At 50.0% G+C, this 13,765-nt stretch overlaps 1 protein-coding gene across 2 annotated transcripts in view; it reads left to right on the forward strand.

Annotated features, from left to right (window-relative positions):
* Positions 1 to 13,765, forward strand: part of spire1a (spire-type actin nucleation factor 1a) — a 40,774-nt gene that overhangs the window by 14,104 nt on the left and 12,905 nt on the right. For both annotated transcript variants that reach the window (XM_083685268.1, XM_083685269.1), the window contains exons 3-5: positions 5,659 to 5,895; positions 7,527 to 7,652; positions 13,496 to 13,570. In XM_083685268.1, coding sequence (XP_083541394.1) covers positions 5,659 to 5,895; positions 7,527 to 7,652; positions 13,496 to 13,570 — 438 coding nt within the window. The remainder of the gene's footprint in view (positions 1 to 5,658; positions 5,896 to 7,526; positions 7,653 to 13,495; positions 13,571 to 13,765) is intronic.

Genomic DNA, 13,765 nt, shown 5'->3' on the forward strand with positions numbered 1-13,765 from the left:
CAACCACCCTAACCCAGCAGCAACAACAACCACCCTAACCCAGCAGTAACAACAACAACCACCCTAACCCAGCAGTAACAACAACCACCACCCTAACCCAGCAGTAACAACAACAACCACCCTAACCCAGCAGTAACAACAACCACCACCCTAACCCAGCAGTAACAACAACCACCACCCTAACCCAGCAGTAACAACAACCACCACCCTAACCCAGCAGTAACAACAACCACCACCCTAACCCAGCAACAACAACCACCCTAACCCAGCAGTAACAACAACCACCCTAACCCAGCAGTAACAACAACAACCACCCTAACCCAGCAGTAACAACAACCACCACCCTAACCCAGCAGTAACAACAACCACCACCCTAACCCAGCAACAACAACCACCCTAACCCAGCAGTAACAACAACCACCCTAACCCAGCAGTAACAACAACCACCCTAACCCAGCAGTAACAACAACAACCACCACCCTAACCCAGCAGTAACAACAACCACCCTAACCCAGCAGTAACAACAACAACCACCACCCTAACCCAGCAGTAACAACAACAACAACCACCCTAACCCAGCAGTAACAACAACAACCACCCTAACCCAGCAGTAACAACAACAACAACCACCCTAACCCAGCAACAACCACCCTAACCCAGCAGTAACAACAACCACCCTAACCCAGCAGTAACAACAACCACCCTAACCCAGCAGTAACAACAACCACCCTAACCCAGCAGTAACAACAACCACCCTAACCCAGCAACAACAACAACCACCCTAACCCAGCAGTAACAACAACCACCCTAACCCAGCAGTAACAACAACAACCACCCTAACCCAGCAGTAACAACAACAACCACCCTAACCCAGCAGTAACAACAACAACCACCCTAACCCAGCAGTAACAACAACAACCACCCTAACCCAGCAGTAACAACAACAACAACCACCCTAACCCAGCAGTAACAACAACAACCACCCTAACCCAGCAGTAACAACAACAACCACCCTAACCCAGCAGTAACAACAACAACCACCCTAACCCAGCAGTAACAACAACAACAACCACCCTAACCCAGCAACAACAACAACCACCCTAACCCAGCAGTAACAACAACAACAACCACCCTAACCCAGCAGTAACAACAACCACCCTAACCCAGCAACAACAACAACCACCCTAACCCAGCAGTAACAACAACAACAACCACCCTAACCCAGCAGTAACAACAACCACCCTAACCCAGCAGTAACAACAACAACAACCACCCTAACCCAGCAGTAACAACAACCACCCTAACCCAGCAGTAACAACAACAACAACCACCCTAACCCAGCAGTAACAACAACCACCCTAACCCAGCAACAACAACAACCACCCTAACCCAGCAGTAACAACAACAACAACCACCCTAACCCAGCAGTAACAACAACCACCCTAACCCAGCAGTAACAACAACCACCCTAACCCAGCAGTAACAACAACAACAACCACCCTAACCCAGCAGTAACAACAACAACAACCACCCTAACCCAGCAGTAACAACAACAACCACCCTAACCCAGCAGTAACAACAACAACCACCCTAACCCAGCAGTAACAACAACAACCACCCTAACCCAGCAGTAACAACAACAACCACCCTAACCCAGCAGTAACAACAACAACCACCCTAACCCAGCAGTAACAACAACAACAACCACCCTAACCCAGCAGTAACAACAACAACAACCACCCTAACCCAGCAGTAACAACAACAACAACCACCCTAACCCAGCAGTAACAACAACCACCCTAACCCAGCAGTAACAACAACAACAACCACCCTAACCCAGCAGTAACAACAACCACCCTAACCCAGCAGTAACAACAACAACAACCACCCTAACCCAGCAGTAACAACAACCACCCTAACCCAGCAACAACCACCCTAACCCAGCAGTAACAACAACAACAACCACCCTAACCCAGCAGTAACAACAACCACCCTAACCCAGCAGTAACAACAACAACAACCACCCTAACCCAGCAGTAACAACAACAACAACCACCCTAACCCAGCAGTAACAACAACAACAACCACCCTAACCCAGCAGTAACAACAACCACCCTAACCCAGCAGTAACAACAACCACCCTAACCCAGCAGTAACAACAACAACAACAACCACCCTAACCCAGCAGTAACAACCACCCTAACCCAGCAGTAACAACCACCCTAACCCAGCAGTAACAACAACAACAACCACCCTAACCCAGCAGTAACAACAACCACCCTAACCCAGCAGTAACAACAACCACCCTAACCCAGCAGTAACAACAACCACCCTAACCCAGCAGCAGCAGCAGCCTCTGTTGAGACAGTAATACTACTCTGAGTGTCCCAGTAGCTGCTTCACACAGCTCTCTCTGTATGTGTGTCTGTCTCGGACTGGGAGGTGACGAGGAGTGATGTTCCTTATCAAATGTTTCTCTGCGTGCATCAGTTCTGAGGAGGTCAGTTCTGAGGAGGTCAGTTTGGTGACGCGACCTGTGTGTGACACAGCAGAGGTCATCTGAGACAAACATCTCCATGTGAGGAGGAGGTCCATCAAATACATGTTCATGTTCATTGACTGTTTAAAAGTTTTCTCCTGATTTAGTTGTGTATGCATGCTCCCGCTTCTCACACTAGATTATTCCTGGATGTAAAACCAGCAGTGTGTGTGTGCGCTTCTCACTAGATTACTATGTAAAACAGGTGTGTGTGTGTTCATTTGGTGTGTGTGAGTGATACGGTGGAGGAGGTCAGGAATGGAAAGATGAAGGAGAGGCAGGTCTTGGCTGGGAGCGGGGAGGTCATGTGACGGCGCCTGCCAGAGCAGGTCTCAGTAGGGTCGTTGTGTGGTGCAGCGTGGGACGTTTCCCAGATGTGTGTGTTGGTAGTAGAGGTTGTCCAGGGTTAGAAGGTCTAAGCTTATAAGAGCATATGGTTGTACCCCCCTGCCCCTCTTAGACCCTCCCTGCCCCTACCAGACCCTCCCTGCCCCTACCAGACCCTCTCTACCCCTCCCTGGCCCTACCAGACCCTCCCTGCCCCTACCAGACCCTCTCTACCCCTCCCTGCCCCTACCAGACCCTCCCTGCCCCTACCAGACCCTCTCTACCCCTCCCTGCCCCTACCAGACCCTCCCTGCCCCCCAGTACCCTGGGTAATTGGTGTAACTAGCTGCTGGTTGTCGATCACTGCTCCATTTCCTCCACCGTGAAAAACTGAAACTGAGCTGAACGTTTCTTTCTAGCTTATCACTGGCTCTGATCTGCACTCACACCACACACACACACACACACACACACACACACACACACACACTCCCTCATTCCTTTGAGTCACAAGTCTTCAAATGAGATTGTGATGCAGGAGTAATTGGAGAGGAAAAAAGTCCTGCTCCCTCCCTCCCTCTCTCCCTCCCTCTCTCTCCCTCTCTCCCTCTCTCTCTCTCTCTCTCTCTCTCTCTCTCTCTCTCTCTCTCTCTCTCTCTCTCTCTCTCTCTCTCTCTCTCTCTCTCTCTCGGTAAACCGGTAGGGGATTATCAGGTTACATAATGACCAACACACTTGTCATATTTATTCTGGCCATGTTGGGGATTATTACCATGAGAGAGCGCCAGGAAATACCTTGACAGGACGGATGAATACCTTCATCGTTGTTATTCTAGTTGTTAATTATTCCAACTGTTGGTAGGTTGTCATTAAAGAACTAGATCCATGTCTTACTGGAAGCAAAGGCCTATTGGGCCAATACGATGTACCGAGGAGCCTCCTACAAGAATACAAGTTATGTTTTAAACCTTTGAAAATAAAACATTATTCGGCACCTACCTGGTACCTTCTGGTACCTACCTACCTGGTACCTTCTGCTACCTTCCTACCTGGTACCTTCCTACCTGGTGCCTTCTGCTACCTACCTGGTACCTTCTGGTACCTACCTACCTGGTACCTTCTGCTACCTTCCTACCTGGTGCCTTCTGCTACCTACCTGGTACCTTCTGCTACCTTCCTACCTGGTACCTTCTGCTACCTGGTACCTACCTACCTGGTACCTTCCTACCTGGTACCTTCTGCTACCTACCTACCTGGTACCTTCCTACCTGGTGCCTTCTGCTACCTACCTGGTACCTTCTGGTGCCTTCTGCTAGCTACCTTGTACCTTCTGGTCTGTAGCCAACCTCACCCATAATCTGGCCCGCGGGTCTCTCTCTCTCTCTTTCTCTCTCTGGGCAACTCCCTTTCATAACAGATCACTCCACTCCTGTGGTGGAGGTGATAATGATGACTAGCACCCCCACGTACACGTGTACACACACACCACATGAACACACATACATACACACACTGAACACACACACCACATGAACACACATACATACACACACTGAACACACACACGCGCTGCTGCTGTACCTCTGGCCGATTGTCCTGCTCTGGAGTTCACCTTTGTTACACAGATAAGAACTGCAAACCTGAACTGTGTCTATATCTAGTTATTGTAGGGGTGTGGTCTGTGTGTTACTGTTATATAGTTATTGTAGGGGTGTGGTCTGTGTCTATATCTAGTTATTGTAGGGGTGTGGTCTGTGTGTTACTGTTATATAGTTATTGTAGGGGTGTGGTCTGTGTCTATATCTAGTTATTGTAGGGGTGTGGTCTGTGTCTATATCTAGTTATTGTAGGGGTGTGGTCTGTGTCTATATATAGTTATTGTAGGGGTGTGGTCTGTGTCTATATCTAGTTATTGTAGGGGTGTGGTCTGTGTTACTGTTACTAGAAGTATTCAAACCTGAACTGTGTCTATATATAGTTATTGTAGGGGTGTGGTCTGTGTGTTACTGTTACTAGAAGTATTCAAACCTGAACTGTCTATATATAGTTATTGTAGGGGTGTGGTCTGTGTGTTACTGTTACTAGAAGTATTCAAACCTGAACTGTGTCTATATATAGTTATTGTAGGGGTGTGGTCTGTGTGTTACTGTTACTAGAAGTATTCTACATGGCCTTTGAGAGAAGTGTTTGGCTGTGTTGTGTGTGTGGTCTTTCTGACATACCATGGCTGTGTTAGGTCTAACATGGGACCACCCTGCCTCCATTAGACCTGAGGCAGGCCAGGTAGCCCCTCAATAACTACCACCCACTGCTGATTGGCTTAAACACTCACTCCCACCAATGACGGCATATCTGCAGCAGGATCTCACACACAGGGGGAAGACAAGGACACACACACTTTTGGGATGATTTAATGGTGTTGTTTTGGCAGGGCAGAGAGGGATGGAGCCCCTAGCTAGAAGCCACAGTGACTCTCTTTGTGTCCTGTTTAATACCAGCTCACTGGTGGATACACTAGGACAGTCAACCAGGGGTTCAGCCGTGGTCACGTCTGGTCCACTCTGTTGATATGAAACCAAGTCTCCAAGTTCATTAAGTCTCCAGCCGCCAGCTGGTCTAGTCTGTGATTGAGTAGTTAGTCTTCCCCACGGAACTGATTAACTTGGTGTCTGCAGCTCATCATCTATGATGCATCAGTGGAGGTTGTTCATGATGTTCTGGTTCTGGACCGTCAGAGTTGGGATGAGGTGTGGTCCTGTGTGCTTCAGTAACCCCTCCCTCCCTCCCTCCAGGTGATTGAGTCTCTGGGCATCATGATCTACAAAGCCCTGGACTACGGCCTTAAGGAGAGCGAGGAGCGGGAGCTGAGCCCGCCACTGGAGCAGCTGATCGACATGATGACCAACATGGCCGCCGCCGCCACTGACCCCTGTCCTGACGAGGGATACGAGGCCACGGAGGAGGAGGACGAGGGGGAGGAGGGCCCCGCCCCCGTCTGCAATGTCCGCGGCTACCGGGACATCATCACGGTAGGGGGCGGACACACACACACACACACACACACACACACACACAGTCTCTGTTACCTTCTCTCTACCTCTAGATGAATCATTTATTATTCCCTGAATCCCAAATGGACCCTTCGCCCTTGCTGACTACCCTCTAGAGTCTAGACACACACACACACACACACACACACCACCAGGGACCAACACTGGCAGACTGGTGATTATAACTCTGAAAACAGACTTACATTTGGGAAATCAGCTTAGAAATCCCTGCAACACTTATAGAGCCCCCCAACACACACACACACACACACACACACACACACCAACATGCTGTGTATAGGTTGTGTGTGCAGAGGAGCCCTCCTGACGTGTAAATCTCTATAAGCAGCTGAACAATGGCTGTGAGTGTGTTACTGCTCCAGCTACACCACGGCCATATGGAAGTACACACACACACACACACCTCGGAGTCTACTGGGTTCTGCCCCTGGACCCATCCACAGTTTTACCCCGCAATTTAGTGGGTCGGTACCATTCACACTGAATGGTTCCGTTTGATGTTCCGGTCTCTGCACCTATTAGAACAACACCGCAGTGTCTGTTAAACAACACGACAGAACCCTAAAGCACTATGAGTCACTGTCGTAGACGAACAGACGGTCAGAACCACAGACGAGGTGTGAGTCCAGTGGTAAAGTAGTTTGAGGGCCTCGGTGGAACAGGTTTTCCTTTCAGAGCAACTCCACATGCCATCGCAATGACATCAGTGGGTTTTCAGCTTGAATGGGACTTTAGAGAACATCTGTACATTCCTCCCCCCCAGGACTCAGACAGGCAGGACTTCCTTTAACATGACCCTGACAGTTAGGCTCCTTCTCCAATCCCCACCCTTCTCATTCACCCCCCGTGATTGGTTGAGGAGGTTAGGAGGGAGAAGGGGGGGGGGGGAGCCTAACTGTCAGGGTCATGTTAAAGGAAGTCCTGCCAGTCTGAGTCCTGGGGGGGGGGGGGGGGGAGGGGCGGCGCGCCCTGCCAGTCTGAGTCCTGAGACTCTCTAAACATCCTCCGATTTCTACCTCCACCAGCCTCACCTGGAGGCTCACTGCTCTGGTCTCCTCTCCTTCTGTCTCTCAGGAATGGTGTCAGAGCCTCCCTGTAGCAGGAAACAGGAAGTTAAAGGGGTTTTAAACTGTGTGTTAAACGCAGCATACCGAACACTCTCACTGCACAGGTGTCTGTTTACCTGTAATCTCCCTGCTACAGTTTACCTGCCCCCCCCCCCCCCCCCCCCACCGCCTGAGCAGGGACAGGACACTGGGTTTCAGACAGGCATTCCTGGGTGGGGCTGGAGGGAGGGAGGGGAGAGAGGGAGACAGACAGACAGCCATTCAGCAGGTTCTTGTGTACTATACCACATCACAGGCTTCTCCAGGGTGTGCTTTCACAGCTAAATACCATAGGGGTCAGGACACACACACACACACACAGACACCCTGCCTTGCATGACTGGCAACACAATATACTTCCCATGGTCCTCTGCTGTGTGTGTGAGACCCTGATGTATTAGATGACTTGCTGTTTGCTAGATGATCAGATGCACAAAATAGTGATAAATTCTAAGTGTATTTGACCCTGTCTCCGCCCCCCAGCTGTGCACCTCCCACCTGCCCCGCCCGTCTGATGCCCCCAGCCACTACCAGGCCGTGTGTCGCGCCCTCTACACCGAGACCCGTGAGCTGCGCACCTTCCTGGAGAAGATCCACAGCGCCAAGGAGGTGAGACGCCTGTCTGTCTCTGTGCCTGTCTGTCTCTGTGCCTGTCTGTCTGAAGAATTGGTAATAAAACTCAGGAATAGAGGACAGGTTAAGAATAAGACTTCAGATGGTTCTGGACATGATGAAGCACACTCTACACACATGACCAACTAACACAGGTTAGCATTCCATTATATCTGACTCCAAAAGATATTCCATGGTTAATAATGATTGATGACGCTTTGCTCATCCCTGTGTGACAGACAATCATATCGGATCCTAGATTCCATTAACAATACCCTACTTTACCCTACTTTACCATGCCCTCAGGTTAAGATGCACATCGTGAGGAGATCACGCTCAAACCAATGTCTGAAGCTGATGACTCACTCTAGAGTCTCTCGTTAACGATGCATGTGAACATTAGTCGTTAAATTGGGGAACCTGGTCACGATGATGTCGCGCTGTTCTAACAGGACCTTAATCACAACCTCACATTAATGAGGAATTAGGAAGAATGACAACAGTCAAAGTCAAAGTCAAAGTGGCTTTATTGTCAATTCTTCACATGTCAAGACATACAAAGGAATCGAGAGGACGTTTCTCACTCTCCCACGGTGAGACAGATAAAGTGCCCAGGCACAACAGATAACACATACTAAAAGTAAAACATTCAATAAAAATAATTTAAACAGTGCAAAAAGAGCAGTCAGTAAAGACAGTAAGTAGCAGCCAAATACTGTGTATTCTGTATAAAAAAAATAATAGTGCAATAGTGCATTGTAGCAATAGAATAGTGGATTGTCCAGAGTCCGTAGTGTTTTTTTGGGGGGGGGCTGAAGGGTTGGGAGGGGGGGGGGTGGTTTCAGCTTCTTGACAGCTTGGAGGATGTGGCTGGGGGAAGTGAGGGGAGAGAATTTAGCTTCCTGACAGCTTGGGGTATGAAGCTTTTCGTGAGTCTGGTGGTGTGGGCACGGAGGCTCCTATACCTTCTTCCAGAAGGCAGGAGGCTGAACAGACTGTGTGCGGGGTGGCTTGCGTCGCTCACAATCGAGGTAGCTTTGCGGGTGAGGCGGGTGGAGTAAGTCTCTTGCAGGGAAGGGAGTGGGGCACCAATGATCTTAGCAGCTGTGTTCACAATGCGTTGCAGTGCTTTCCTACTGTGTTCGGTGCAGCTACCGCCCCACACAGTGATGCAGCTGGACAGGATGCTTTCAATGGTGCCTCGGTAGAATGTTGTCAGGATAGGTGTGGGAGCTTTCGCTCGCTTCAGCTTGCGGAGGAAGTAGAGGCGCCGCTGGGCTGTCTTTGCCAGTGATGCGGTGTTGGTGGTCCAGGAGAGGTCCTCACTGATGTGCACCCCCAGGAATTTGGTGCTGCTCACTCTCTCCACAGCAGCACCATCGATGGTCAGTGGTGGGTGTTCGGTGTGCCCTCTCCGGAAGTCGACCACAATCTCCTTCGTTTTGCTGACATTCAGCAGGAGGTTGTTGTCTCTGCACCACGTGGTCAGAAGGTTGACCTCCTTTCTATAGTGGGTCTCGTCGTTCTTGGAGATGAGACCCACCAGAGTTGTGTCGTCCGCAAACTTCACCATGTGATTGGTGCTGTGGGTTGATGTGCAGTCGTGAGTCAGCAGGGTGAAGAGCAGGGGACTGAGCACACAGCCTTGGGGGGCCCCTGTGCTGAGTGTGATGCTGCTCGAGGTGTTGTTGCCGACTCGTACTGCTTGTGGTCTCTCGCTGAGGAAGTCCAGCAGCCAGTTGCAGAGGGAGGTGTTGAGCCCCAGCTGGTCCAGTTTACAGATCAGTTGTTGCGGGATTATGGTGTTAAATGCTGAGCTAAAGTCTATGAAAAGCATTCTCACATATGAGTCTGCTTTTTCCAGGTGGGTGAGGGCTGGGTGGAGAGCAGAGCAGATTGCGTCCTCTGTGGAACGTTTTGCTCGGTATGCAAACTGAAAGGGGTCCAGGGTGGGGGGGAGGATGGACTTAATGTGAGACATGACTAGCCGTTCAAAGCACTTCATGATGATGGGGGTCAGTGCTACAGGGCGATAGTCATTGAAGCAGGATGGAGCGGATTTCTTTGGCACAGGTATGATGATGGAGGTCTTGAAATGTGATGGGACAGCAGCTTGACGCAAAGAAGTGTTAAAGATGTCCGTGGTTCATTTGTTCAGTGTCAACAAATGAACCAGTTTAACAGTTTCAAAGCAACATATGATTAAGTTTTAACAGTACGTTTAACGCTGTGTGTGTGTGTGTCAAGGACAGCGTGGGAAACCGGCGGCCATGACGGGCCCCAAAACTCAAAGGACACATTGCTGTCCAAGATTAGGACAGGTGAGGGAGCCAGTTGTACAACAGACATTAGAACAGCAAAGGAGTTGACGAGGTGTGATTTCTCCAGGACAGATGGGTGTTCCAGCCACAGTCAAATCAAAGAGCTGGAGCCACCAAGTCTGTCTACGCAGCCGTCAATCAAATGTCTGTATAGCACTTTTTACGTCACCAAGTGCTTCACAACAAAAAGCTTTTTGAGAAGGAAGGTCGGACGGACGGAAGGAGGAGAGGAGGAGAGGAGGAGTGGACGCAGCGATTGAGAAAGGGGCCAAGACCTCTGTTCCCCTGCTAGGACCACCAGCTCTGCTGACTTTGTTTTGTTTCTGTCTATTCTTGTTCTCTCCATGGAATGTCGTGTCTTTGAATCCTGAGAAAAGCGCTACAACAAAATAAATGCTTTATTCTTCTGAAGGCGTTCTGTGCTGAACACAACTGTTCAATATGACACTCTTGGCCTACTTAGAAAACATGTTAGTCATTCCACAAATGATTGACAGAGTGAGTGTAAGGAGATATTTGTGAAATTATTAAGTGCTAAAGTTGTCTCACTCTGGCCAGAGTGGGAGAGAGAGGGAGGGGGAGAGAGAGGGAGGGGGAGAGAGGAAAAAACAGTGGTTCAACCATGACACGGTTAGTACAGACAGACAGACAGACAGACAGTAGGAGTGTGAGTCATAACTGCGGCATTTAGCTTGATAGCATCACTGGGACTGGAACAAAAGCACACACACACACACTCTCACACACACTCTCACACACACACTCACACACACACACACACACACACACACTCACACACTAGCTTATACACACACTCTCACACATTAGCTCTCACACACACACTCTCACACACTAGCTTATACACACACACTCCAATAACAGTCAGAGAAAATGGTAGGCATGCAGGGCTGAGGGTGGGAAGGCACACACACACACACACACACACACTCCCTCTCCAATAACTGTCACAGTGAGAGTGGTAGTAGACAGCATTACAGTTGACTGGTGGAACTGGGTCAGGGAGGCGAGCCCCCCCCCCCCCCCCCCCCCGGGCCATGGTAATTAGGCACCGAACACAGCAGAGAAAACACTTCAGAGTTCTAATTCGTCTCATTTAAAAACAAAAAAATTTCAGCCGCAGAAAGTTTTTCCTCCTGAATACGACACCTCCTCCTCCTCCTCCCCCTCCCCTAACATCACATCTCTCCTGTGACTGTGGTTTCACCCCTAGCTTCTCTCCCTTCCTGCCTCCCTCGCTCCCTCCACCCCTCCCTCCCTCCCCCTCCCTCCATGGCTCCTGTTCCTCTCATGGTGTTTAGCCCTGACTGGTCTGGGTGTGTCTGAAAGCTGTCAAGCGTGCGTTGCCCTGGGGAACAGTGGAAGGATTAATCTCTCATTATGACACCTGGTGGTTTCTACCCTTTAACTAGTTCTATTAGGAGGATGTTAGGAGTCCAGACGGACACTTCTGATTGGTTGATGGGTACAGCGTGCCACAGATGAAACGCATCACTGTAACAGGAACGAAACACACACACACACCTCTGACTGGTAAGCCTGTTTTTCACAATATATAATTATTCAGAATTGGATTATGCAGCCGTCTGAAAATAGACTGGTTGAAAAGCAGGCTTTTATACACCTACACACACACAGACACACAGACCTACACTCACACACACACACTCACAGACGGACACACACTCACAGACAGACACAGTTCCCTTGGGATGGGTTTTGTACAAGGGCAGAACAGCCCTGAATCACAGTCAGATTTGGCACTAAAAGCATGTTATCTCTCTCTCTCTGTGTGTGTGTGTGTGTGTGTGTGTGTGTGTGTGTTAGGCTTATGTAATAGCTGGTTCGAGAAGTCACAGAGCCTTATTAGTAGGGGTGTGTAAATGGATTACAGCAGGGTTAGGGTTAGCCTAGCTTAGCTTAGCACAGGAACAGAAGGGGACGGGGCTGCCTAGCTTAGCTTAGCACAGGGACAGAAGGGGACGGGGCTGCCTAGCTTAGCTTAGCACAGGGACAGAAGGAGTGGGGGGGGAGAGATGCTTTGCGTAGTTCAGAGGTACATGAGATGTAATCACTCATACATAATCGGATATCATGTAACTACCATACAGAACCACTTACCCCCCCCCCTTAGCTGTACAAGGACAGATCCAGGACCAGACAGAACGCTTGTCATTGCAGAGTGAGAATGAGTCAATGATTCTTTCTCTCTCTCATTCCCCCTCTCTCTCTCCCTCTGTCTTTCTCTCCCTCATTCTCTCTCTCTATAGGATTCTCTCTCATTTCCCCCCCCTCTCTCTCTCTTCCTCTGTAGGATTCTCTCTCATTTCCCCCCCCCTCTCTCTCTCTCTCTCTTCCTCTGTAGGATTCTCTCTCTCTCTCTGCTACTTTACTTGGGCGAGAGACGACTGAAACCTTGCCATAGCTTTGAAGAGGGGATGAGGGGAGGGAGGGAGGGACGAGGAAGTAGAGGAAAGGAGGGAGAGAAGAAAAGAGATCAGCGGCTCTCTTTGATCTTCCTCTGCTAGGGAGAGATGTTGGATCACTCCTGGTTGATGAGTCAGGCCTAGAAGAACTCCGGGTTAGGGAGAGGGAGGCCTAGAAGAACTCCGGGTTAGGGAGAGGGAGGCCTAGAAGAACTCCGGGTTAGGGAGAGGGAGGCCTAGAAGAACTCCGGGTTAGGGAGAGGGAGGCCTAGAAGAACTCCGGGTTAGGGAGAGGGAGGCCTAGAAGAACTCCGGGTTAGGGAGAGGGAGGCCTGGAAGAACTCCGGGTTAGGGAGAGGGAGGCCTGGAAGAACTCCGGGTTAGGGAGAGGGAGGCCTGGAAGAACTCCGGGTTAGGGAGAGGGAGGCCTAGAAGAACTCCGGGTTAGGGAGAGGGAGGCCTGGAAGAACTCCGGGTTAGGGAGAGGGAGGCCTGGAAGAACTCTGGGTTAGGGAGAGGGAGGCCTGGAAGAACTCCGGGTTAGGGAGGCCTAGAAGAACTCCAGGTTAGGGAGGTGTAAAGATGGATTTATTTCTAGACCAAACAAGGCTTGTTAGATAAGAGCTGAGGAGGTCTGTTAAGGCTGGGCTCCTGACAGGAATCGTGTGTGTGAGCGCGTGCTGGATGATCAGGTGTGTGTGTGTGTCTGTTGGATGGTCGTTTCTTTGTGTGTTGTGGTTTGAGGGGGAGGAACATCCTGAGGCTCCACAGCTGCACTCAGTAGGGTGTGTGTGTTCTCTCATCTGGGTAAGATCACAACACAAGAACTTTAATATAAACTGACTCATCTCTGAGAAGACATGACCTCCCTACATATCACAGCTGCAGGGGAGGCTGGGCCCGTCCTCCAATTTCTACCTCCGCCAGCCTCCCCTCTTCCACAGTGACAGGCAGGGTTGAGAGGAGCTCTCTGTAAGCTGTCTGCTAGCAGAGACACTGGTACTCAGACATCATTAGAAGTCAATTAGAATTGTTGCCCTGTTTTTAAAATTCTCTCTCTCTCTCTGATGGATAGAACCTGCGGAAGATGGAAGGTTACACCCGTGAGGAGCCAATCAGAGACCTGAATGAGTTGCAGAATGCTGATTGGGTAAGAGCGGAGAGACCACTCCCACCAGGCTGGTGGAGGTAGAAGGTGATTGGAGGACGGGCTCATTGGAATGAGGAACGGTATAAAAACCCACATCTTTGATATCGTTCCTCATTCCGTCCCATCATGCATTGCAGCGAGCCCGTCCTGCGTGAGTGTGTGCGTATTTTCCGATTGTCACATCAACCAATCCTG

The sequence above is a fragment of the Argentina silus genome (genome assembly GCF_951799395.1).
Source record: "Argentina silus genome assembly, chromosome: 14".
NCBI classification, from domain to species: domain Eukaryota; kingdom Metazoa; phylum Chordata; class Actinopteri; order Argentiniformes; family Argentinidae; genus Argentina; species Argentina silus.